The sequence below is a fragment of the Pollicipes pollicipes genome, unplaced genomic scaffold (assembly GCF_011947565.3).
Source record: "Pollicipes pollicipes isolate AB1234 unplaced genomic scaffold, Ppol_2.1 Scaffold_7231;HRSCAF=8579_pilon_pilon_pilon, whole genome shotgun sequence".
Classification (NCBI taxonomy): Eukaryota; Metazoa; Arthropoda; class Thecostraca; order Pollicipedomorpha; family Pollicipedidae; genus Pollicipes; species Pollicipes pollicipes.
This window is the reverse complement of record NW_023597034.1, coordinates 32,496,339-32,522,120: the sequence shown is the minus strand read 5'-3', so window position 1 is coordinate 32,522,120 and position 25,782 is coordinate 32,496,339. Positions and strand designations below refer to the sequence as shown.

Sequence of the window (25,782 nt, the reverse complement as noted above, 5' to 3'; positions counted from 1 at the left end):
TTCCGCAGTCGCAGCAAACGATATTTCCCCTTGTATTCATAACGATCACATGGCGCACGACAACGATAAACATCCGCGACACAATTGACACAACATCGCAACTGCCGTCTTTGTTCCGCTGTTGCCCGATCGAGGACCGGGCACCGCAATCACTGGGATAGTAAGACAGCACTGGCGCTTGGCGCCGCTGTTCAGGACGCCTCCCGGCGCTCTCCCGCAATTACCCCCACCCACCGGAAGGGCGCGCGGCGGCCCGCACCAGGCACTGTACCACCGGGGCGGCGCCGGCCCCACCAAACCGCCGGCGCACCGGCCGCGGCAGTGCCTTCAGCTTCCGCCGCCTGCCCGCCGCGCCCAGAGGACGCCGAATTGGACCCACGGGCGCCGGAGCGGCCGCGGCGGCCGCTAGTCGGAGAAGAGCATCTCGACGAGCGAGGCGTCGAGCAGCTGATTCTCCTGCAGCCGCTCCGGCGAGCCGAGCTTCAGCAGCGTGGGCACCGACTTGAGCCGCGTGCGCGGGTCCGTGCGGAACACGCAGGCCGGGTCCTTCCAGCTGCCGGCGGCGACGGGCGCCGGTCAGGCGGCGAGCGGCGGGGCGAAGACGGCGTGGGGTACGCAGTGGCGCAGGGGTGACGGCAGTTTTGGGGTGGGGTGCCAATGACACGGGCACGACGCGAGGTGGATTCGGGTCGAGCGAGTGAGTGAGTGGGAGTGAGACATGTTAGACGATATAGGGCGCATCAATTGGATTTATCCACACGTTACACCAGAAAGTACATGAGGGGTGAGACAGTGAATGAAATCATGTTAGTGAGACAACGGAGCGAATAACTCAGACAATCCATCGTCCAAGACCATTGCAATCATACAACCGTATTCGCGGCTAAACCGTAACATTGGTCTACGTTAGGGCAATCGCACCGAAATCTGATAATGACATGAACTAGGTGCGGCGGCTCGACCCGATCACAGTCCGCTAGCCAAAATGCGGCGCAAAACTCCGCTGCTCCGCGCTCATTCCTGGAAGCTGCAGCGCGCAGCCGCAGCGCGCCACACAGCGCGCGCGGGCCGCCGTTCACTCACAAGTCGCGCGATCCAACGCTGACGTGCACGAACACGGCGTCATCGGGCGCCGCCGCCAGCGCCTTCTCCACCACCGGCTCGGCTGCGGCGCGGGCCGGGACGCCGGGTCAGCACGGGCCGCGGGGCCGGCGCGCGCACGGCCGCCAGGCCGCCACACGCGCACAACAGCACACGACTCCGGCGAGCACGTCCTTACTGAAGCTGTCCGGCGCCGGCGAGCACAACAGGCGAGCCGGAGAGCGGACTCGTGCGTTTTGTCTCGACGCGATTATTGTGAGAGACAAGGCGGTGTCAGTTTTCAAAATTCAAACGCGTCATGTTCGTGATCGGCGTCGCGGTCCGAAGCATGCCATCCGACAGCTGCATCACACATGAATTTTCTTCAGCTTCCCTCTCAGATGCTTCCAGCGGCGATCGTCAAAATCGCAGCACCGCGCGAACAGTCGTCAACATATAACGGCCCGGGGCCGAAGCCCGTGCGCCGACATCCCCCTAGCTCCCCTCCCACTCAGCGTCCCAACACCCGCGACCAGGGCCGGCGAGCCGAGCCGGCGACTGACTGACTGACCTGCCACGCAGTCGGGACACCAGCTGTGCCCGGTGGCCGGGTCCTCGGCGCCGCTGAAGAGCATGAACACGTCGCAGCCGGCGCCGCTCAGCTCGGCGTGCAGCTGCTCGAACTGGGCGAAGCCCTCGGCGCGTCGTCGCTGCACCATCGCTGCAACGCGGCCCGGCCGGTCAGCGCCCGAGGGCGGCACGGTACGCGCGGGCCGCAGCGGAGCGGCGCCGGGCGTCAGGGCACAGGCAGCGCGAGCCGGCAGAGCAGGCGGCCTCGCCGCCGGCGCGACGCTCAGTGCGGAGATGCGAGTACAGTGGCGGGCGGAGTACGGCCGGGGCGCGTTACTGAACCACGTGACAGACTGACTGTGGACGTGAATGTGACCTGATGGAACATGCGGAGAGCGAACAGCCGTGGGGCCGGCGGTGTATTCTGGTGCGCCTCCGGCGGCGCGCGTGCGGGCGCGCCCGCGGGCGACAGGCTACGCACGGGGCTAGTGGCAATGCGATACAGGGGCACACGACACGGCGTGTCCTCCTACCTGGGGTGGCGTGCGCGTTCGGGCCAGTGGTGTCCTGTCGGTGCTGTTCGTGGTGCTCCTGGTGTGCCGTGCTGTATGCCATGCACGTGTGGCCGGGGCGCTGTCGGTACTGTACGTGGCGACACGTGATCTTGCTACCGGCACGTCCAGCGCCGCGTGCTGTACGTGGGAGTGGCACGTGCGGCCGCCGGCGGCACCGGTCGCGTGCGCTCGCGGGCAACGTGCCATGGCGTTATGAGTGGGTGACACGATCTTGTCCCGAGACGTATGCGTTACCGTTGGCTGGTGCTGTACGTGGATGGTCGCTGTTGCACTGTTGGCGTGGCCTGTCGTCTGTCGCGCCCGACCTCCCGCCGGACGGCTGGCTTCTGCGTCAGCGCACTGTCAGCTCACCGTCAGTGCGTGTCGCCCGCACCACGTGGCAGCCACGCTGCGTGTTCCCGCAGTTCGGCTCGGACACTGGCGCGCTCGTGGCGCGATCTTGTGCCATGGCGAGTGTCGCCGCGACCGGACGCGCTACGCGCACCGCGAGCACTCGTGAGCGACACCGCGTGGCTGTGGGCACTGGAGCATGCGTGGCGGTCGCGTGCTGTGAGAGCGTGTGTCAGCCAGGTTCTGCGCATTGTACACCGACGGCACCGGTGACACTCGCATCGAATGGCTCGGTGCACTCAGGTCCTGAGCACGGAATCATTCGTGGTGGTCTTGTACTATGAGATGTCTCTCTGGTTCTGCTCACAGGACGTCCTGGTGACCTGTCTTGTGCTGTGAGATGCGTGTCACCCCGGCTCTGCTCACAGGATGTCCTGGTGACATTTGTCTTGTGCTGTGAGATGCGTGTCACCCCGGCTTCTGCTCGCAGGATGTCCTGGTGACATTTGTCTTGTGCTGTGAGATGCGTGTCACCCTGGTTCTGCTCACAGGATGTCCTGGTGACATTTGTCTTGTGCTGTGAGATGCGTGTCACCCCGGCTCTGCTCACAGGACGTCCTGGTGACCTGTCTTGTGCTGTGAGATGCGTGTCACCCTGGTTCTGCTCACAGGATGTCCTGGTGACATTTGTCTTGTGCTGTGAGATGCGTGTCGCCCTGGTTCTGCTCACTGGACACCCAGTGGCAGTCTTGTGCTGTGGGGGATGGTGACACGGGCTCCATGCTCGAGTTGTTAGTGAAATAAATGCTCAGGTTCTCGGATTCCAAAGCGGCGCCGCGCCGGCGCTTCTGTGGCGGCGTCTCAACATGCGTCCACCGTGAAGTCCAGAGTCGGTGCCGTCCTTCGAACCAGGCTCTAGTTTTAGCTTGTTGAGTTTTAAGGGCGCGTCAACTGCGTCGGTTATTTGAGCCCAACTCTAGCTTTACTGTCCGTGTGTCACCGTATAAGCAAGGCGCAAGTGAGAGCTGTTGAATGACATGATAATTCGCACCGCGTTAATTGTGCCTCATAAACTCAGAGGAACGCCTTAAGCATCCGAGCAGGGATCAGTCGCACGAGCTGCAAGCGTGTAACTGAACTCCGCTGAAATGTGGCGCCGCATATCAGATCAAGTATCCCTCACATAGTCTGCCAACTGTTTCGCTCGGCGAGTTAGCGAGTCCTGGGTCAGTGGTCACTGGTCATAGTCATGCCGGCACGGCACGTGCTCCGTGCGTGACTGGGCGTTCGCCTTCCACTGCATGAGTCACCTCCGCTGGCATGATAGCCAGCCAGTCACCGAGCACGCGACTGTGGTTCGCAAACCTCGGCTTCATGGCGTGACATCACCAGGTCGGCGCGCTCGAGACACCATGTGGTGAGCGGCGTGACTTTGCAAGGGCGTGTCGCTGCCCTGTGGCAGTCATGAGCTGTGGAAGAGTAGCTGATGGTTACAGCGGCACGAGCTGGAGTGGACCGTCCCGGATGCAGCCTGAGATTTCAGCTGTACATGACACGTCTGTGCAATGCGATGGTAGCTGCTTGTGGTGTGACGTACACTCGGTCGCATGTTGTTACACTAAATGAATTGATTATTAGGGTTGGGGGGGGGGGGATAAAAAGGGACGAGTATTTATGCACGATCAGCCTTTAATTACCACGACCGAAGGGCTTCAAAGTGCGCCACAACACGCCGTAAGCTTTAATGTGTGATGTCCAAAAAGTAGCCGGTTGAACGGGCGCAGCGTCACACCAAGTCATGGCACCATCTGACGGCCTGCGCTTCCGGCGGCGCCTCCCGCTGCATAAACAGAGCGCTCTGTGCTCCGGGTGGCGCGAGGGACGCGCGTCGCCGGTGCCGCGGCCCGCCCGTCCCGCTGCCTGTCCTGCCGTAAACACAGCCGCTCGTCCGTCCACCGGCCTCCCCGCGCCCGCCCCGGCCTCGAGACCCGCGATCTGGGGCGGTCGGCGGCGGGCGCGGCGCCTTCACCGTCACGGCCGGGGGAGACGCCCCGTGGCGGTGGCGGGCCGCTTGGGCCAAGTCCCGCGGGATGTCTGGATTCGGATTTGTCGTGCACCGCCAGGCGGGCACGATTACGGGAGCAAACCGACGCTGTAGGGAATGGGCGCCGCCACCGGTTCCAGGCGCTTGAGTCGCCAGGGCCGACACACGGCCGTGCAGCGTGCGGCAGGAACCACACGCGACGCCACTGGGATAGGAGCGGCCACGGCGTCCCGGCACGGTATCAGCCGCACCCACCACCAGCAGCCGCGCCCACGCTCGGTGATCTGGGTCTTCGATCGCTAAAACATCGCGATCTTGCGAGAGCCGCACCCACAGGATCGCCGACACTGACACGGTGCGTGAACGGGTCAAGTCGCATCATGTGCGCGACGGCTGGCATGGAGGTGGGCCGGCCGCCGGTGCGGCGCGGCACGACACCGCTTGATGCCACCTGCGCGTCCCGCGGCCGCGCCGCGGTCTCGCGACCGGAGAGCGGCCGGCGCCGCCAAACATCTCCGAGTCCAAAGAGAGTGTACTGAACCTCACCGTTACATACAGAGGTGTGCCACAGGTATGGTACAGGCACGGCGGCGCGGCGCCGGCCGGATGCGCGCGCCCCGAGTTGGCGCGTCACACAAGCACGTACAGGCCCGAGCACGAGAAAAGGCTCTGAAAGTGTGGCGCGGGCGGCGGCGCTGCGTTCGCCCGCAGAGTGTAGCGCATAGGGCACTGCTGAAAAATGCGAGGGCGCATGCGTGACCCCTCCCTCCCTCCCTCTCCACATGCGAGGGCGCAGCCCTGATAAGGTCTGCGCTACGGACACCGCGCGATAAGCCGGAGAGCAAACGGCCAAGCCTTGCCGCCAACGGACATGGGTTCGGGGCACCCGGTGGCGGATGCGGCAGTCTTTCTGCGGGGATGGAGACGACAGCAAGCCACGTTACACCTGAGATGTTTTTGGGGCGGGAGTCAAACGGATGCTGTCAAAAAGTAAAACGGAGTCGGAAAGAAATACTGTCGGGAGACCCGTCACGTTTGGGGCGGAAGAAGTCAATTATGCGATGTTGGGAAGAGCGCAGGCTCATCGCTCTGCTGTTTCGTCAGGGAACTCCCCTAGAAACGGTGCCTGCCCTCCCCGGGGGGACCTCGTGAACGAAAACAACACCGACTGTCTACGGGACAGACAACCTACCGCTATTCTAAACAGCAACACCCAGTATGAACGGTGAAATCGAATGGCGTGAGTGGCGCGGGGCGCGTGCGCGCGGAGACCGGACCTGGTCTAGTAGTACTGGTCGCCGCCCTCCTCTCCACCGCCGCCGCCGCCGCCGCCTCCACCGCCGCCGCCGCCGCCTCCGCCTCCGCCACCGCCGCCGCGAGGCCCGCCCGAGCGCGTCGACGAGAAGCAGAGCTTCAGCGTGTACGGGAACTTGCTGCTGGCGTGCGGCACCGGCACGTGGTTACATACGGCCAGCGCCTCCACGGCCTCGGCCGTCGAGCCGAACTCCATCAGGCCGGAGCAGCTGCGCTCGGAGCGCGCCGGGAACATCTTGATGCTCTCCGGCGGCGTCACCTCGTGGCTGGTGAAGATCTCGTTGATCTCCTCGGTGGCCATGCCGGGCGGCATGTTGTAGAAGTGGATGATGCGCGATGGCGCCTGGATGCGGTTCTTGCTCGCCTTGGCCGGGTCCAGGAAGCGGTTGTTGCGGTTGCGCGTGAAGTCGGCGAAGCTGGACGTGCCGTCGGGCAGGGTGTGCGGCTGCTGCACTTCGTTCAGGTACGGTTGCTTGCTGTAGCTCAGCTGCATGCGGCAGCCGAAGAACTCGAGGCTGTTGAGGTTGTTGAGCGCGCGCTCCACGGCCAGACCGTCCTCCAGCTGGATCATGGCGCAGCCCTCTTTGCTCTTCAGGAACTTGACGCGCACCACGTTGCCGTACTGACAGAAGATGTTGAAAAGTCTCTCGGGGTTCATGCGGTTCTTATCCATGTCGTAGACCATGAGTACGGAGCCCTGCTGGGGCCCGCCGCCACCGCCCATGCGGTCGTCGCTGACGCCGCGCCGCCCGCCCATACGGCCGTACGAATCCTGGCCGTGGCCGTGGCCGTAGCCGTCGCCTCGGCCGTAGTCCTGGCCACCGCCGCCGAAGCGGTCGCCGCCGCCGCCGCCGCCCATGTAGCGGTCGGACGCCATGCCGTAGCGGTCGGCGCTGCCGCCGCCGCCGCCGCCGCCCGAGTACCGGTCCGACATCGGAGCGGCCATGCGCGAGCTACGCATGCCAGTCGCCGGGACCGTGGCGCGGCTCGGGCGCGTAGCCGCCCCCGCCGCCGCCGCCCCCACCCATGCCGCCACCCATGCCACCGCCCACGCCGCCGCCGCCGCCGCCGCCCATGGACGGGTAGGACGGCGGCTCCGGCAGCAGCGGCGCCTTCTTGACCGGCAGCGACTCCATGTCCTGGCCGGGCCCCGGCAGCGTGTAGTCCCAGCTGCGCGAATCGTTCCGATTCACGTTGAGCCGCGTCGGCTTGGCGAACTCGATCTTGAGCGTGCAGCAGCCCGAGTAGATGTCGGCGCCGTTCAGCGCCTCGCGCACCGCGCACGCCGCCTCCACCGACTCGAACTCGATCATTGCCTGCACGCCGTTCTTCTGGAAGATGACGATGCGGATGACGCGCGCGTGCGTCGAGCAGATGGTGTGTAGGATCTCCACCGTGATCGGGTACACGGGGTTCAGCACGGTGAATAGCAGGATGTGGTTGGGAGGCATCGGCTCGAAGTCCTTGCGCTTGCGCGGCGGTCCCTGCATGCCATGTGCGCCCTCGGCGTGGCTGCCCATGTCGTCGCTGCGATGTCGCTTGCCCAGGTGTCCCTCCATGTGCATGCCGTTCATCGCAGGCGAGCGGCCGGCTGCCGGGCGATCTGCAAGGATGGATCATCCGGTCGAGACACGCTCTGCCGAGGCCGGCCGCGTCCAGCCGAGCTCCAGACAACGGCCGAGCCGGCGTCGGCGCCTGTCGGCTCCACCCGCCGGCACCGCTCGGGCGCCGGTGGCGGCGCCACCTGGCGTCGGCCGGCCGACTACCGCCCAACACCAGCTGGAGCGGCGGATAAAGATGGAGGACGAGGCAACTGCACGTCTACGAATACACACGTGCATTCCGTGATGAGCGCGGACTTTCGCCAATGGGGGGGGGGGGGGGGAGGGGTCGACACGGCGCGCGTCAGGGTCTGTGTGGAATATGTCCACATCTGTGTCATGTCGATGGTCCATCGCGTCCTCCCTCTACTTTTGTCACCAGCAGGTAAAACACTGACTGAGGGCACACATAGACCCAGCACACTAACACACAGAAACGGACATACCCAATGGAGATAATGGGCCTGTGGCTATGAAGGTCACGTCACCAAGGTACCTCTCTGACAAGAATATGGAGAAAATGTCAATGAGGCTCTACTTCAGCACCTGTGCTGGCAGAGCTGATGCTATAGCTGTAAGGCATTGGGTGCAGGCAACACAATGCAACATTACCTTTATATGTCATGTCCCCAATATTCACCTAATCAAAAATAGGCTCATACTGGGATTTAGAGGTGTTAATCTAGGAGTGCCAGTGGAGACAAAATCAGGCATTGGATCACTCACAATGTATCACTAAAGTTATGTTAAAGGGCAAGTGCCCTTATTCTAGCACTATTGAACTGTGTACATCCACATCTCAAGTGGTGTCCCCATCTATGAAGGTGATCAGCATTTTGGACACACCAAATGAGAAAGTAATTTTGCATCCATGGTGTACATTGTGACTGCAATGCAGTCTCCACAATGTCACCCTCAAGATTTCATATTTTCTCCTTGAAATAGTAATGACAAAATTCCTGCACCAAGCATGTTGCTTATTGTTACCAAGAGCCAACAAAAACCTGTACCAGCCCTTTGGCATTCCAAGCCAAGACAAAGACATCAGCCACCTTGGCTACCAAATTGGGGAGCTGCAAATGCATTCTGTGCAAGTAAATTTTAATGCTGAAAACCATTGTATTTCCACACTTGCATGAAAACAACATAGCGGGTTAAAAGGAAATGAATTGATCTCTTGCATGGTGTTCAAATAATGGAAATACGTTTGGTGGAATATCATTGACTGTATCTCATGCATCACAGCATATCTCAACAAATCATATCAACCAGAGGTCTCACCAATCATGTCACAAGCTGTCTCAAATTTGCTCAATCCTCAGATCACTACCTCGTTCTCATATCCTTGGTAGTTATTGGTTGTGAAGTGTTGATTCAGGATGAGTGGAATTTCTGCAGTTTTTGCACTTCCTACCACCTATGACTCCAGCAGTGTATGGAATCCAGTACATGCAACAATCATCAAATTTTGGGGATGTACACTGCCCAAGCTCAGAGCTCAGCCCCCTTCCACTTTTGAGTGTATAGCCTGATGCAAAGCCACCATTCATTTTGGAGCACAGCAAAATACTTGTCAAGCAAGACCAAACTGAAAATTCAGCACATTATGGACTGGCTGTAGTTTGGTACCCACATGTGCCAGGCTCAATGGAAGTGTTGGTCCCAGCATCCATTGCAGTGAAAAGACTTAGCGGTGAGAACTAGCACCCCATTTAAAGGAAGCGTTCCATATTTGTATATGGTTTACAACTGAAATGGCCATCTTGAAGACCTTTAAGTACTGTTCACAGTCCTGCCCATTTTAAGATCCAAGCCCCTCTAGTTTTGGGGCTACATGCCTACAAAAGTGGGGTAAGGTATTTCAGGATGAGTATTTCAGTCACATTAGCACTTATCATGTTGTAATAAAACAATTTGAATCCTGTCATTCCACAAGCCAAGCAGTGACTACAGCTAAGAAATGTAGTGTTTATTCCTGGAGATTGCAAATGCAATTTCCAAAAATAATTGCAGTCAATTGACTCTCAATCAATGTTGTGAAAAGCATGATGATGATCAAACTATGACATGCAGGGGAGCAATTCATTTAACAACTAAAAAGTAACTCAACAGTTGAATGAGTGAGCCTGTTCCATTAGAGGTGCTGTTTACTTCAACATCTTCATGTGTGAAACCTTCCAACATCCAAACTGAAAAGAAATGTTATGCTAAACATGTATGGCATAGCAACCAAGCTGCAACTGGCAACAAAAGTTTCAGCTTTCAGCATGTGTACTATGTAAGTCAAAGCGTGCGGTTTGGAGCATGGGAACCACCAATAAACCGATGTTAAGGAGATACGATGCTGCAGAAGTAACTTCATGCCGGCACTGAAAAATCACAAAACAGCACTTCGAAGGTTTGGTCCTGGCCTGAGTTCAGCACATGTGAGGGTGAAGTCCAGCGCACCATGCCCACGAGCCGTCGGGCGCAGTGGATAAATTTCTTACCGACCAACAGAAAAATGGCGGGCTCCTAGCCCACAAGCACTTGAATCCCAGTTGATGCGCGTATGCATCATACGAAATCGCTACTCACCTCTTGGATCTTCTGAGAAGTTTTGATTCAGTGATCTTCGTGAAAGAATATTCTTCGGCGGACCAGGCAGCCCTAAATCCGTTACACAAACCCGACGCCTCCTCACGCCACTCCGCGGTAGAGCAAGAACCGGAGTCGGAAAATGCGTCACTTCCGTTTACTATAAATACCTGATCCACACGCTACAGGTCATGTGATAAAGCAAAACTAAAACAAAATAGTACGATAGTATTTGGTAAGAAATGAATATTTGGTAATTTTGTAGTTTGCAAATATAATTTTATATCATCATGATATTGTTTTAAACAAAAAACGCGTGTTACTGTAGTTCTAAGTAAATACCTGTTTCAACACGTGAGGAGCTGCATAATACGAAAAGTAAAGAAGTGCGCCATACATCGCCAATTTGCTTCCGTGTTTTGCGCGGGTGACTGCAAGGGTCTTGGTGTTGATGAAAAGGCAAGTACTGGTGGGTATGTCGCCGAACCATGCAGGGATGACGCATCCTTTTTATGTAGGAAAGCTTCATGCCAGTATGGTGTGATGAAGAGTATCAAATGCGGTGAAGAACACATCTAGCGTATTTTGAGTTCAGGTTAAGACATTTTTCCTGCTCACAATTCAGCTGCCCCCTCCCCAGTCTGCGGTAACTGTCCACTGCACCGCACTTTGTGTTTGTGGTTTCAGTGTGCTGAATTTGGAGACTGCATGACATGAAAGCAAGCCAGGCTGAAGTCTTCTAAAGCTCCCATTCAGTTTTCTTTGAAATGAGTGCTTTTTAAGACCCCTAGAAGTACTCAATTTTTTAGAAATATTGGGTATTCTCCAAAACCTTTCTGACTGTCTTGAAATCATCTGCATAGATTTAAAGTGTGCATGGCTGAATCTGTCATTGGGGTGTCAGAGCTATGCTAGTCTACCATGTATGTTTCCCAGTCTGCCTGTTTTGCCAGATTGTTGTGCGGGTCTGCACCCTCGTCATGTTGCCAATGTTCCTAATGATCTGTCCCAGTCTTCGTCTATGATGCCAATATTCATTCACCCATCTATGATTAAGTGAAGGTGTTAATATGGTTTGATGGCTAATAGTGTTTGTGTGTGTGTGTCCATTCGTGGGTGAAGCAGACAAAATATTTGTTTCTAAAATTGTGGCACTTATATGCCTCAAATTAAGACATTTCTGCTCCCTTCTGTGAGCTTCCTGTCCTGGCATATGTGGGCTCACACAGCTTAGGTATCTATTGCCATCCAGTGCCCAAAATCCCAATGTCTCCTAAAAAAATATGCAGATAAATATTCAGCCACATTGTCAATTTTTGTAAATAACTGGGGCTGGAGCTGGGGGCCCAATTGCCTTCTCCCGTCAAATGACTGGGGGCTGGAGCTGAAGGCCCAACTACCTGCTCCCATCAGTTGGCTTCCAGACAACTCCTGCCCACTTTGTTTTGATGATGGGCAGTTTGTATTTTGAATTTTATCATAAAAATAGTTTTTCCTTTAAGCAGCATAGCAGTCATGCATTGACAGATTAGGGGGGAAAACACTGTATGTATACATCCCTTTTGATCAGAAAGAAAGGAGACTCTCTAAAGACTGTCTCAGGGTGCCAGAAGCCCTCTTCTATGGCAGCCACAATGGAGATGAGGTTGGTTGTGGGCTTAGGTCATTCCCATACTCCAGAGCTTTTCATTTCAACCACTCAGACCTGTGCACATCTTAGGCTCTAGGTGTTTTAAGTTTATTGCTTCATTTTTCCGCTTAGTGGTTATGATTTTTGTAGGGTGGTGGGAGTGAAGACAACTGTTTAATGAGAGGAGGGATATTCTGGTGTTGGTAGGTGTACTGCTCTGTGGACAAACAAATGTTTTGTATTTATGTTGCAGTAAGCATCTGACTGCATGAACAGATCTAGTTATTGGGTTCAGTGTCAATCCACCTGGTCATATTACACAAGCTATGCTATTGTTCTTTTGCTGCTTCAGTTAGGTACAGACAAATGCACTGTGAATACAAGAAATGGTAGTCTCTTCTGTACATGGCAATGCATTTCTCCCTTGCAGTCTGAAAGTTGAATTCATTGTTGAATTGTTTAATTCCCTACCATGGTAAAAGAGCACAGCTAAAATTTGAAAACTCATCGGTCACAGAATACTAGATGAAACTCAAAACCTTTCTGCCAATATTGTTCCGAGGCACGTAAGGGATGCCCAGAAGAATACCGCTGTTCATATTCATGGAGGCATGCATTTATCTGAGCTGAACTATGTTTGACTCCTTTCTAGGTCAAGTGATACATGATCTTTTGACGAAAATAGTTTTTAACGAGACCGGGGCAAAATGCACGTGCTGCTCATGCGTTTGAACAATGAGATGGTTGGCTCGGAGCGCAACAAATATGTTCAACACTGAACCAGTTTAAAATTCGGTCTCAGCAAATTTCTCGTTTTCCGTACTGGTTTTCATTTAGTAGCTGAACTTGACCTATAATTTGAACCAATGACGCCGTGCCAAAAATATGCTACTCAATTTGGTTTTGTCATGGCCCCTTACAACAAAGTCATTCGGGCCTCAACTTAAAGTAAAACAAATTTGGGTTCGGAGCCCACCATGGGTAGAAGACCAAATATCGCTTGGCATAAACGAGTCCACGAGACTGGCGAATCAGTGGAGTCAATGTCATGTTTAGGTTACGGGGGAAAGCGCCTGGTCGTACGTTTGACGACCAAAAGCTCAAACATAAAGTAGCTTATGCCCAAGATGTAAAGTTGCCCCTTATTTAAGGAGGCAGTAAGTGTGAGATTGCCAGGTCAAGTTACCGGGTGCATCTTTCATGGCGACGCCGGTACGCCGAAGGATCCAAGAGGATGGTCTTTGTGTGTTGGCCATCTTTCTTATGTTTTTGCAGTATTACATTCAAAATTATGGGGCGCCAAGCCATCAGTGGGGGCCCAATGCAGTGTTGGTGGGGGTGGGGGGAGAGGGCCCTCACAAAGGGATACAAATCGGCACGTGTGTCTTCAGCCATGTACACGAAGGCACAAGCACCGACCGTAACGTACCTGCAGTGATTCCAAGGCGCCTCGCGTTCCACAGCTCGCGTTCTGTAATCTTTCCTCTCCACTGGCTCCTTGCGGTGAGAAACTGCCTATCAGCATGGGCTTCCCCTTCTTTCAGGCCTACCATATTCGGTTTCAGATAAGACGGCAAAACCTTGAGTGATGCGCAGCATCATTGGCCACTTTCCGCTTTCGTGCGCATTTTTCAGAACAGATGGACAGTCCACTAACGACGCAGGCATTGGCGCCGCTCCACGCCATCCAATAGCCAATCACGCATCGCAGAGCCCGAAGAGCGGAAACACCTCCGAGGCAACCCCGAGAAAAGGCGGAAAATTTCACCCATAGCGTGGCCGTCTGCGAGGGATCCCAGTGAATGTTTCCGGTGACGTCTCCGACTCATCCTTATAATATTCAAGCGTGCCACTCCTACGCGCTTTTTGTCTCCATTGGGTTTGGTCAGCTGATTCTGCCCACGTTTGGAACTTCAGGCGCTCCCCATTGGCGCGCATCGGTGACACAATCTCGGTGGGCGGAGCTCGGCCCGTGAGCCAAAGAGGGGCTGGACTCCGGGATGGACCAGTCACGTACGGTACGGTGTGCGGGCGGCCCTTCACCCTCGGGCTGAGGAGCGCGGTGATCGGCGCGGCGCGGCGCGGCGCGGGCGAACTGAAGGCCTCGCGCCTGCGCTGGAGTGTGGTGGCGCGGGTTTGCCGCGGCGGCGGTCGGTAATAACGTCAGGGTGCAAAATTTTTGCAAAATTTAGTTCCGTTCAATTGAAGCCGGCAGTGAAAAGGTTTGGAAAAGTTAAAAATTTGGGAAATGAAACCTGTGTCCTTCGTCTGACTGGCTCCTTCTGTCCGTCGCCAAGCGCGCGTGGACGTGTTTCTTGGTCAAGCTTGGTGGCTCATCTACTGATAAGTGATATATTCTGCTCTGCTATCTCGGCAGTCAGGAGGTAGTAATTAAGTCCGTCATTTTGTTATGAGGGCGGGTGTTTGAGATCTTCAGCTTTGCCACATGTATTTGTGTGGTTTTCAGGCGCCGCTGGTTTGGAGATATGAGGTCCATGGTCTATATGTCCAATGCTCGTCTTTTTTACAGTTGTGTGCCAAAATGGGTGAAGAAATCAAAAGCGTCGAATCTATCCTGGAGAGCAGACTGGAAGGAAATGAGCTCTCTGAAGTAAAGCGAATTCTGTTTGGAAAGGAGACAAGGTATGTAGTGTCACTTTGTGATTGGTTTTGTATCGATGCTATGTGTCCTGCACAAATACGTAATTCCCTATTCCAGGCCTACGAAGAATCTTCTCCTTTGCTGGACGATGGCCCTGTTCCTCTCCCCCCCCCCCCCCCCCAATCGGCTCGGTGCTTTGTTGTGGGTAAAAAAGTGGGTACAATGCAAGTGACATTTGGGTGCTCAAACGAGGTTGACGGGATGAAATCGGGCTCTCATTGTTATCTGAATGTGTTGTTTGTGTTGGGAATGTCTCCTTGTGGTTTGAGAGCGTGCGGTCCGTGGAGTAAACACGCAGTCCTCCCGATAAGGACTGTATTTGGCGCGACGGCCAGCCCTGCCTCGCCTCTCATAGCCCGCGGCGAGGACGGCCGAGCAGAGGCGGCGCCAGGCACCGCGCTGTGGTGTCTGGCCTGTGGTGTGGTGTGGTGTCTCACCCCGTCCCCATCTTGTGGGAAATGGCAGCATGCGATCTGGTCGGGTGGATGGCCTTACCGAAGTGTTTCTTTCCACGCCCTAGCGTTATTGTTACGCCGAGCGCATGCTCACCCTTTGGGCCGAGCTCATGCATGCTTTGAGCAGCTGAAGGTATTCCCTTGACTGGGGTATGCATCCCAAAACTTTCCTCGAATAGCAGCAACGTATGCTATTTTCCCACCCGTAGAACAGTGGCGTGCATAAATCCTAAACGACGAAGTTATCGGTGTAAGCTGATCAGCTCGTCTTTTGCCGCTAAAAGCCGCTGTCAGCGGTCCACTGATCCCAATATTGTGAAGCTCCCAAATAACGTCCGGCTTATGCCAGCTTACCAGCCACGAGCTGCCAGCGACACCGCGAGGCAATCAAATGCGATCCGATTGCCGCCAGCGGCTGACGTGTCGCTCCAGCAGCTGGCGTGTCGCTTCAGTGACTGACGCATCGCTCCAGAGGTTGACGTGTTGCTCCGGCGTTTAGCATGTCGCTCCAGTGGCTGACATGTCGCTCCAGCGGTTGTCGCTCCACCGGCTGACTTGTCGCTCCAGCGGTCGTCGCTCCAGGGGCTATCGTTCCAGCAGCTGACGTGTCGCTTCAGTGGCTGACGTGTCGCTGCAACGGTTGACGTGTCGCTCCAGCGGTTGGCGTGTCGCTTAAGTGACTGACGTGTCGCTCCAGTGGCTGACATGTCGCTCCAGTGGTTGCCGTGTCGCTCCAGCGGTTGACATGTCGCTCCAGTAGCTGACGTGTCGCTCCAGCGGCTGACGTGTCGCTCCAGTGGTTGCCGTGTCGCTTGACGTGTCGCTCTGGCGGTTCATGTCGCTCCAGCGGCTGGCGTGTCGCTCCAATGGTTGCTGTGTCTCTTCACCGGCCCCCTGTGTGTCCGCCAGTGCGCTGGACCTGCCGAAGGAGGCCCGGGACGCCGCCGCTGGTGCCTCGTTTGAGCTGGCCGGGTACAAGTTCACCGCCGATGCCGAGGAGACGCGTCCGCCCAGGTGAGAGATCGGCCTGGCGGTCCCGTCCCGCGCGGCGGCACGCGGCAGCCGCTCGCTGCGGTCGTGGTCACCGGCGTGGGGGCGCCGTTTAGCTGGTGCGGCGTTCGGGCGGGTGCGTTATGGTGACAAGACGGTGCTGTGCTGAATGTGAAGAAAGTCTATTGAAAGACTGAAAGAAACTTCTGGAGCTGAAAGTGGATGGTAGTTGGACTGAGTTGGACTGATCACGGGCTGGCAACAGGTGGTTGCTCGGTTTTGAAGCGTGAGATAACGTGCCATTGGTTTATCTGATTTGGTTTATTTGTTGGTCATGCACGGGCTTTACACTCAGAGGCAGGTGAAATGTTGATCACTGTTGCGATTTTACCCCCTTCTACACGAATGTGCATGCTATTCACATCACGATTCAACCTGTTCCACTTTTATTGAACTTTGGATTTTGTTGATGGTTTGTTAGTCATGAACACTTGATGTGGTGGCATTGAACCCCTCATATATGGCGCTGATTGATACATGAGCTGCATTCGATCTGCAAAATGGTTGATTTGACCTGCATCGCCTCTGCGTGCCTCGTAGCGCGTGTGACGTGCCTTCCAGCCCCCGGCCCTTTGACCGACGTCGCCCCCGTCCGCAGGGTGGTGCGTGTGGGCCTGATCCAGAACCAGATCGTGCTGCCAACCACGGCGCCGGTGACGGCCCAGCGTGAGGCGCTCTGGGCGCGCGTCGCCCAGATGGTGAAGGCGGCGGCGCAGTGCGGCGTCAACGTCGTCTGCTTCCAGGAGGCCTGGAGTGAGTCGGGGCGGGCCGCGCCGGCTGCGGGGCGGCAGGGGACCGTCTCGAGCATTGGACCGCTCGGAACGTGAAGGAATCTGTGAATCAGAGGTGTGGATCGAAGCATGGTTGTAATGAAAAGTGGTTGATCGGCGAACTTCTTTATGGCGTGTGAGCAAATGAGCCTTGGGGAAATGCAGGTAAACAAATGGGGTGCGTTCCATTAGTGTAGATTGTCATAACATGTATTTGAGATCACGCGACGTAGAAATTTGTGTACTTCGAGTTTGATTTGGTCCGCTGCAATATTATTGACTGTTGTGTATTTTGAAACAGATGTCGTGATTTTTATCAATCGGCCTTGGATTCGATGTTATGGCATACCGTAACTTGAGATATTGAATTACTGACTGACGTATGTTTCCGTCATGTACTCGCGTACTTCATGCTCACATACCCGCCTCACGATCCGCATGCTCGTGCTCTTTCGCCTTGAAGTGCTCGGAACGTGTGCGCCGCTGCCGTCTCAGACTGATCGAGTAGGCCCCTAAGATTCTGCTTGCTTGACTTATAATGGGCTTGACATCACATGGAATAATTTCTGCGCGATGGCTTCTATGACGCGTTTGTATTCACGTGCTATCATTTGATCACGAAAACCTTCCTATCAACGAGTTGCATGGATGTGCGATGGCTTCTGCGGCGCGTTTGTATTCACGTGCCAGCATTTGATCACGAAAACCTTTCTATCAACGACTTGCACGGCTCGCAAGAGCGGCGCGCGCCCCCAGAGGCGTCCGTGGCCCTGCTGTCACGGCGTCCGGCAGCAGGGCGTCACACTCACGGCTGCTCCGCCCGCCTCCAGCGATGCCGTTCGCCTTCTGCACGCGCGAGAAGCGGCCGTGGTGCGAGTTCGCCGAGAGCGCCGAGGACGGTCCCACCACCAGGTTCCTGCTGGACGTGAGTGGTTCGCGGGACGGGACGCCACGCGGGGCGGGGCGGGGCGGGGCGGGGCGGGGCGGGGCGGGGCGGGGGCGGGGCGGGGCGGGGCGGGGCGGGACGGGGACGGGACGGGACGGGACGGGACGGGACGGGACGGGACGGGACGGGACGGGACGGGACGGGACGGGATGGGGGAGGGGGCCGGGGAGCGGTGCTGTCGTCCGAAACGTCGGGTACGCCCCCGCGCGCCCCGGTCGTGCTGTATCTGTGAGCGCTGCCACGGATGTGTGTGTCGGACGCGCAAGGTTGAGTGTGTTTGCTTTAGCTGCTGATGAGACGTTACCTGACACGGGGTATTGGAATCGGCCGTGTCGCCAGGATGGATCCAGCAATGGTATCAGGTTGTCAGATTTTGTGACGATTTGACGGAAGTGCTTTTCAGAGTCGAAGCCGGCGCCGTTGATCTACAATTAGTCGAAATATATTTGCATGAAATAAACATTAGTGGCTGCAGCCGTCTCTCTTGCGTGCCTTAGATTTAGTCAGAGTGCGTCGCTTTCGCGGAATGTTTCGCTGTAGGTTGAACATCACGCCGGGGTTCATCGCAAAAACGGAAAATCCTCACTGGATGCGCGGTTCTGGCTGTCACTGTGTGTAAATAATACCAGTAGCCCATTTCTCAAAGCGAAAGTACAATCTGACTGACAAGATTGGAATACTCACTATTACTTGCTCACACTCAAGTTCTATGTTCTATGCAAGTGCTATGCAGCTGTTGCATGTTTAGGCTTGCCACTTCAGCACTGTCTGTCAATGAGTAGCAACCCTAAGGTCAGTTTTATGATCTACGACCTAAATGCTCACGTTCATTTCATTGTCAAATTCGTCAAGGACTTATCAAAATTAAGCTCTGTCGTACATTAGTTTTTGGTTTTGAGAAACTTGCAAGATTGTTTTGTGCATATTTGTGTCGTAGATTGCATACTCTCTGCGTATTTTTGGAGTGTCGTGGATTGTAGTTGTAAGTCGTATATGTTTCGCTTTGAGGAACTGGATTACACGATTTTACTCAAAAAATCTTCGAATTCCTGTTTTGGGAAACTGGCCACAGAAGGTGAACCTACGTCGTCAAAGGCTTGCAACAGCCAATCCAGTTTGAATCAGCCTCACCAAGTACAAAAGCCGGTCATGGCCACAAACAGCACCAGCTCGCTTCAAGTGTGACGGTGGCTGTACGTCGCTGGCGACCGGTCGGGCAGTTTGAGAATGGGCCGAGGAATTCGCCACCCGGATGGTGGCCACGTGACCGAATTCCCTTTGTAGTGACAAGAAAATTCAGGTACAAAGTGTACTGAATGGTCAATGTGGCCCCAAGTGATAAATACTTTTAAGTGCATCTTTTGGAAGAAAATGTGTTGATGGCATTTTTCAGGTAGCAGGGCGGGACAGAATCATCGAAGATAATGAATTCAAATTCAAATTCTGTGTAACTACCATAGAGTTTGTGGGAACTAACTTGACGGAAGATCAATGCGCCGGTTCGAGATGCGTATTTCCGCAGCTGGTTTCTATGAGGACCATATCATACGCATTTTAGGTGCAGCGTATGTCACATCTATCTACGGTGACCTGTGGAGTGCGTGGATGGTGAACGCCGCTTTTACTGGGGTTCCCTGTCACATCGCGTCGTAGGGTCACTGTCGATTGTTTCAGAGACGTTGGACGGCCAGCCTTGGTCTCGCCCCCTCCCCTCCGCTTCCACTTCTGCTTCCCCTCCCCGGCCTTCTCCGTCCCGGAGCATGGGGCGCTGTAATGTTTGCGCGCCTCTGGAAAAGATAGTCACGTGTGATGATTTGGTGAATCTTTGGAGGGAAGACCCATCTCGTTCAGACGCCATTAACGTATATGGCGGCGGCGCCGTTTTCATTCCCTGATAAATATAGGATGCGGTTGTGACTAAATCTCACGGTCGTACATGATAACTGTCTATCTACCAGCTGTGTCATTTACGTATCCATAGCAAACCGCTGCTTAAATTGTGTTCCGCCCTGCCACTGCACACGACACCCGTCCCCGGTGGCGTCATAGTCTGCGGTCCAGTCCGCGTCCGGCTCGCCGTGCTCCTCCCCAGCGACGCTCTGGTCCGGCCCGAGCCAGGCCCCGTCCGAGCCCCGGCAGCACCCCGGCCCGGTCCAGGGAGGGCCGTGTCCCTGCTCAGCACGAGCTCCAACCGTGCCCCATGCGTGCCCGGGGCCGAAAATGAGCCGTCTGCGCCCCCGGCCCGGCCCAGTCGTGCCCACCTCGGTCCGGGTCGTGTCATAGCCCGGTGTGGTCTGTGCCGACAGCTGGCGACGCAGTACAACATGGTGATCGTGTCGCCGATCCTGGAGCGCGAGACCGCGCGCGGCGACGTGCTCTGGAACACGGCCGTCATCATCTCCAACCGCGGCCACGTCATCGGCAAGACGCGCAAGAACCACATCCCGCGCGTCGGCGACTTCAACGAGTCCACCTACTACATGGAGGGCACGTTGGGCCACCCCGTGTTCGAGGTGGGTGCCGACGCGCTGCGCCCGGTCTACATCCGCCCGGATCCGTGCCGGACTGGTCTGGCACGCTGGGGCTGCGTGGTGGCTTCCGTGCTACGCGATGCGTTGTTGGCGAGGCGTGCGCACGTCGGTGCCAGATGGTGTCCTGCGTGTTGTGGGGTTGCCAGGAGGGTCCTGTTCCGCAGTCGCAGTTTGTAATTTTCGTATGTGCCGATTTATTAACGAAAGCCAGTTTGATAACTTAAGAGTGTGGGTGAATTTGGCCAAGTTTCAGCCGGTGTTAGTGGGTGCCGCTTCTTGTGGATTGCCGGCTTATGTTACTGGACAGGCTTTGCCCGCTCAATGCTCACTGGCGTTGACGTGGCCGGTGTGATTTTCCGTGCTAAAATCCTTCGGGGTGGTCCGGTTGGCGGATCGCCAGCCTGGGCTAGTCATTGCTTTGTGTAATGAGCTCTTTGGTGTCAGCTGAAACGGGGTGTTTCATAACCCCCCCCCCCCAAAAAAAAAAGTTACCGAAGATGCGCACCTAGCTACGCCAATGTTCGGACACATCGACCACACACATCCACATCCAGGTTACGAGCAGGTAGCGTTTGTCTCATGACGTTTACCAACAGCGACCGTCCTTCAGCATGCTGGGTGGAAAAGCTGTGGGTAGCGAGGTTCGGAACTAGACGTGGTCTGATGCAGGCAGGGGGACGGAGCCGGCCAGTTCCTTCTCCTGGGTGTGGCGAACTTTGCGTGTGCAAAGCTCTAGGTCATTGGCTTCGGCTTCGGCCTCGCGTTTTTGGAATGCTGAGTTTCTGGCTTCGGTTTCGGCTTCGCAGTTCCAAACTTGGAAACCACCGGCTCGGCGTTCAACTTCGGCTGCATGTCCTTGTCTTGGCATGGGATTCAGCTTCGAAGCCAGGAGCGTGGCTTCGTCCCCATGGCTGGTCTGACGTACGGCGCATCGAGCTTTTCACGCTGTTAAGTGGCCAGGCCTTAACATCTTCCCTATGTGAAATTGGTTGACTGAATCGCTCGTTACGAGTGAGCAGCTGTCAGGCCGCCTCGGGCTGCTGTTCATGTGTATCGGTCAACGGTCCCCGTTATTATGGCGTCCTGATGTGCGTCGGATTCTACCACTACATCCGGGCCCCTTTTCAGCCGGTGGCTGTGGGAAAACAATGGGGGGGGAGGGGGGACAGGGGCACCTGTGCCGTGTGGATATGGCCGTATTTAAGCAACTGGCAGCCCGACAAGTGTTCCCTGACTGGCGGTGTGGTGGGCTGGAGGATCCATGCGGGAATGGTCACGTTTTCCGAGATTCGCCGGCTGATGGTCACTCTGAACCCTGTTTGTTTCTCGCGCCTCGTTTGTTGAGCATTGCCGAGCCGGGATATCTGCGACGCTTGCCCGGTCTTATTGACGAGTGAAGCCGGCGGAAGCTGCGGACCATGTACGCCCCTCCCCCCAAAAAAATCGTGGGGATGATCCATTGGCTCCACTCAACCCCGACATTGATCGTGAATTCCCGTTTCCCCAATGGGTTTGTTTCAAACACCATTTCAGACTAGATCGCTCCAGATCCGCTCCAGCCCTTCCCCGCCCGCCGGTCTCGGAGCGTGGCCACGCCGATGGCCGCATCCGGTGTTACCCTGCTGACGCCGGGCGCCTGCTCCGTCGGCAGACCGAGTTCGGCCGGATCGCCGTCAACATCTGCTACGGCCGCCACATGCCGCAGAACTGGATGGCGTTCGGTCTGAACGGCGCCGAGATCGTCTTCAACCCGTCGGCGACGGTGGGCGCGCTCAGCGAGCCCATGTGGGGCGTGGAGGCGCGCTGCGCCGCCATCGCCAACTCGTACTTCACGTGCGCAATCAACCGCGTCGGCACGGAGCGCTTCCCGAACGAGTTTACGTCGGCGGACGGGCGGCCGGCGCACCGCGACTTCGGCCACTTCTACGGGTCGAGCTACGTGGCGGCGCCGGACGCGAGCCGTTCGCCGGGGCTGTCGCGCGTCGCCGACGGCCTGCTGGTGGCCGAGCTCGACCTGAACCTGTGCCGCCAGGTGCGCGATCGCTGGTGTCTGCGCATGAACCAGCGGCTGGGCCTGTACGCCGAGACGCTGGCGGCGGCGGCGCGCCCCGACTTCCGGCCGCAGGTGGTGCCGGACCGCGCCGACTGAGCGGCCGGCGGCGGCGGCTCGGCTGCCGCGGACGGACGGACGGGCCTGCTGGCCGGATGACTGACTGACCGACGAACGGCGTGACGTGTGGACGGAGCTGGACCGGCTGGGACGGAGACGGACCGACCTCTGACTGACTGATCACCGACCGCAGCGGTGTGGGAGGGCAGGGCCAGGGGACCCGCTGGGTCTACGGAGAGGGGGCCGGGACAGACAGACCAGTCACCGACCGTTCGCAACCTGCCGATCGGTGCGCCAAGAGACGATTTCATCACTCGGTCGCTGCGCCGTTAAGCCGGCTGACGAACGTGACGTCACCACAACACTTCCGACTGGCTGGTCGGCCATATCAGACAGCGAATCGGGCGACGGGTCAGAGTATCGACTGGACGGCGTGACCTGCAGCTGAGCGACCTGCCGGCTGCGTGGTACCGCTCTGCGCTGGTAGGGGGGGGGGGGGGAGACAAGGACGTGCTGCGGGCTGGGAGCCGCTGCGAAGGACGGTTCGGCTGCCCGAACGCCGTGACGGATGTGCCGGGTGCAGCTGCTGGGTGGCAGCAGCAGGTGACGGCGAGCCGGACTGGTCCGGACGGCCGGCAGCGGGGACGACTGACCGCCCGTCACCTGGCTGGCCGAGGTCACCGGCGGCACGCCGCGGATGCTGGACATGTGCGACGCCGCGGCTGACTTCTGGCGGGAATCCACACTGCCGGGGCGGGGGGCCTTCGAACTATCAAACGGTGACAACAACGGGACCACTAACGGCGAGTGATGTAAGAATCCGTCTTGTTCGCTACTTCAGGGTAACGTGTGTCAAAGTACCTGACCCGACATTCCCGCCGGCACCTGCGGAATGTGGAGTCCGTATGCGTCGGCATCCACCTCCGGCCAGTACAGGTGCGCAGTGCCACAAAAGGATACCTCAGGTCCTCGGAGGTCGTCTCCGGCTTCGGACTGGGCTCGTCTTCCGTCTGTGACAGGCGTCTTCGTGTGGAGTCCTGTGCTCATGTTCGATGTGGCGTGCCGGGCGCGGTGCCTATCAATGGGCTGGCGGCACTCGTACAACGGGGTAATCTCGCCGCGTATTCATGAGCGGGGGCCTGTGTTGTCGCCGCTGGCTGTGGGCAGTTAGTGGGTGGGGTGCATGGCGGGATTAATGGCTATCCTGCACGTGCTGCTGCGGTGCGCGGGGATGTCCCGTGGCCGGCTGTGGCACGGGCGCTAGCGTAACAGGACTAGTTTGGGGCGTTTGCCAATCGCGCTGTCCAGCGAACACGAATCTCCGTCAGTGGTGATGTACGACGTTTATGTAGTCTTGCCGGGATCTGAAGCTAGTATTCGGCTGTGTTTGGGCACTCAGTTAACCTGTGTAGTATGTTAGATTGCGAGAGATGTATATCTACGGTATATTCTTGTACGCGGTTTGTTTACTCAGATAAGTATTTACACTTCGAAGGCGTTTTGGGGCCATGTTCTGGTGTAAACCTGTGATGGGTGTTAGCGCTGCTCACATTCGGCGCATTACGATGTGCTTTTGCTCGTTGTAATGCTGTCAAGCGCGCTTACTAATACTCACCAGAACCAACTGAGGCTTTGTTTCTGTCCGCCGCAGTGCGGTAACGAGTACCTTCTCGCCCTGCTGCGGACGCGCGCGTGTGACCAATACACTGACGCGCCAGGCAGAGCCGGTCTGAGTCGCGCTTGGGGCCCTCCTGGCGTGAGTGGCTGACCGGTCCTGGGTCCGGGCCTCTCGCGGACCGGGGTCTCTGACCTCCCCCTCCCGGCGCGGCCCGTCGTCCTGCTGACGGGGGCGGGACCCAGCACACCGGCGCTCCGTGTGCGGGGCCGGCGACGACCCCGGCTGAGGTACACTGGCGGTCCCGTAATCGTAACGGGGTCATGGCATGTATGCGGCTTAGTGCAAGGGGATCAAGCCGGGCAGAGTCGTGCGCCGTGTTCGCTGACCACTGCGTGCTGAGGCGGCGGTCAGCGGGGGCCTGTGTCAGGCACAGTCTCGCATCGACCGGACCGGTCCTGGGTACGGGCTCCCATGTCTGCCTCGATGGAGAGGCGTCTCGCTGGCGCAGCGGGCTAGGTCCGTCCCAGGCGTCGCTGTAAGGTGCGCCGGCGTCGGGAGCGGACCGGTACATTACCGCTTGGCCCGCTAGGGGCGCTGGGCTCGCTCCTCTGGCGGTGTCGCTCCCGTTCGTGACTCCGCGTGAAGGCGGACGCGACGACAAAAAGTCTCGCATGTTTTGCTTCCAGTGAGCTGTTATTTGATCACAACCACGGCGCGAGCGAGGGTTGTGGATAATCTGTAAAAACACATTCTGCCTTGTTTGTGGAGGATTGCGGCGGTGGACTAAGCGCGATGAAAGGCTGGCATCCGCATCCGTCTTCATACTTAATTGAAAGCGAAGGCCAGCCGGCGAGGCATTTCCCAATAACCTGCTCTTGCTCCAGGCTCATAATGACGGGTGACACGTGAAGTCGCTCCACAGCGAGCGATACTGGTGCAACGTCGGAGCACAGTTATGCTGCATTCGGGAATGCACCAGCGCATTTCACATGGGAGGCCGTTTCTGATCGTTACGAGTGGTAGTGCCTGCTACGATAAGCTTTCAGAATCTCTAAATCTGTCTACGTCGGCACGTGGTGAGGTTCGCTACAGCGAGGGAGTCACGTGTGATCGCTGCAGCGAGGGAGTCACATGTGATCGCTGCAGTGAGGGAGTCATGAGTGCCCTCTGCATTGAGGGAGTCACATGTGATCGTTGCACCGAGGGAGTCGCGTGTGATCGCTGCAGCAATGGAGTCATGAGTGATTGCTCCAGCAAGGGAATCATGAGTGAAGGCCCTGGAGAGGGAGTCATGATCGCTACAGCGAGGAAGCCGTATGCTCTGGATACAATGCGGGATTGGTTATTGTACTAGTGAGGGAGTCATCACGGGCTGCTGCAGCGATGGGGGTCATGATAATATTTGCAGCAAGGGAGTCATGAGTGGTCGCCCTAGTAAGGAAACAATCGTTTCATCAATTGAGTCATGATCGCTCCAGAGGGGGAGCCATTGTTGCCCCAGCGGTGAAGACATGATCTGTCAATGCAAGATACATAGCAATTGCTCCAATGAGGGAATCATGAGTGATTGCATCAGTAAGGAAGTCATGAGCGATCGCCACCGCGAGGCAGCCATGCGTGATCGTTCCAGCCAGATCAATCAGTGTCCACTCCAGCGAAGGAACTATCAGTGGCTCGCGCCGCATGCTATTCAACAATCAACTGCACCTTACGTTGTATGCACTACTTCAGTCAACTGTGTGCTCGCGGTGCAGCTCCACGAGCACGCCATAGGCTGGCTGGAAAGCCCGAATAAGGCACGCGGGCGGCATTGCTGGAGTGGAGATAAGCCCCAATTCCCCGGAAGGGAGCCGTGTCTGTCGGCTGCGGTGCAGCGATCGTGACTGCATGATGAGGCGACAGCCTGTGACGTCACGGGA

The 25,782-nt window shown here is 57.0% G+C and overlaps 3 protein-coding genes across 7 annotated transcripts; 1 reads left to right on the top strand and 2 right to left on the bottom strand.

The window, feature by feature from the left end:
* Positions 1-19: 19 nt before the first annotated feature.
* LOC119109078 (thioredoxin domain-containing protein 17) lies at positions 20-4,983 on the bottom strand. Its single transcript, XM_037232617.1, has 4 exons — positions 2,184-4,983; positions 1,652-1,801; positions 1,084-1,165; positions 20-553 (listed from the first exon to the last, which is right to left on the bottom strand). Exons 1-4 carry the CDS (start codon positions 2,263-2,265, stop codon positions 406-408), a joined length of 462 nt encoding a protein of 153 aa, XP_037088512.1. The 5' UTR covers positions 2,266-4,983; the 3' UTR covers positions 20-405.
* Positions 4,984-5,116: 133 nt separating this feature from the next.
* Positions 5,117-10,238, bottom strand: LOC119110018 (heterogeneous nuclear ribonucleoprotein L). The gene is made up of 3 exons (XM_037233766.1): positions 10,092-10,238; positions 6,938-7,516; positions 5,117-6,867 (listed from the first exon to the last, which is right to left on the bottom strand). Exons 2-3 carry the CDS (start codon positions 7,485-7,487, stop codon positions 5,882-5,884), a joined length of 1,536 nt encoding a protein of 511 aa, XP_037089661.1. The 5' UTR covers positions 7,488-7,516; positions 10,092-10,238; the 3' UTR covers positions 5,117-5,881.
* A 193-nt stretch (positions 10,239-10,431) lies between these two features.
* On the top strand, positions 10,432-23,963 carry pyd3 (beta-ureidopropionase pyd3). Of its 5 annotated transcripts, none has more exons than XM_037234042.1 (7): positions 10,432-10,550; positions 14,252-14,364; positions 15,748-15,852; positions 16,487-16,641; positions 17,489-17,583; positions 19,911-20,117; positions 21,787-23,963. In XM_037234042.1, exons 2-7 carry the CDS (start codon positions 14,264-14,266, stop codon positions 22,282-22,284), a joined length of 1,161 nt encoding a protein of 386 aa, XP_037089937.1. In that variant the 5' UTR covers positions 10,432-10,550; positions 14,252-14,263; the 3' UTR covers positions 22,285-23,963. The 5 variants fall into 5 exon arrangements, with proteins under 5 accessions (XP_037089937.1, XP_037089940.1, XP_037089939.1 ...); XM_037234045.1 differs by lacking the exon at positions 10,432-10,550 and adding an exon at positions 10,605-10,686; XM_037234044.1 differs by lacking the exon at positions 10,432-10,550 and adding an exon at positions 10,634-10,737.
* Positions 23,964-25,782: the final 1,819 nt, after the last annotated feature.

Excerpts from the sequence above, each read along its gene's own strand:
- LOC119110018 (XM_037233766.1), bottom strand. The coding sequence starts at position 7,487 with ATGAACGGCATGCACATGGAGGGACACCTGGGCAAGCGACATCGCAGC. Across the intron at positions 6,868-6,937 it reads TGGCATGGGTGGCGGCATGG|GCTCGCGCATGGCCGCTCCG; the intron begins GTGGGGGCGGCG and ends CTGGCATGCGTA.
- pyd3 (XM_037234042.1), top strand. The coding sequence starts at position 14,264 with ATGGGTGAAGAAATCAAAAGCGTCGAATCTATCCTGGAGAGCAGACTG. Across the intron at positions 14,365-15,747 it reads CTGTTTGGAAAGGAGACAAG|TGCGCTGGACCTGCCGAAGG; the intron begins GTATGTAGTGTC and ends TGTGTCCGCCAG. Across the intron at positions 15,853-16,486 it reads GAGGAGACGCGTCCGCCCAG|GGTGGTGCGTGTGGGCCTGA; the intron begins GTGAGAGATCGG and ends CCCCGTCCGCAG.
- LOC119109078 (XM_037232617.1), bottom strand. The coding sequence starts at position 2,265 with ATGGCATACAGCACGGCACACCAGGAGCACCACGAACAGCACCGACAG. Across the intron at positions 1,802-2,183 it reads GAACGCGCACGCCACCCCAG|CGATGGTGCAGCGACGACGC; the intron begins GTAGGAGGACAC and ends GCCGCGTTGCAG. Across the intron at positions 554-1,083 it reads AGCGTTGGATCGCGCGACTT|CTGGAAGGACCCGGCCTGCG; the intron begins GTGAGTGAACGG and ends CGCCGCCGGCAG.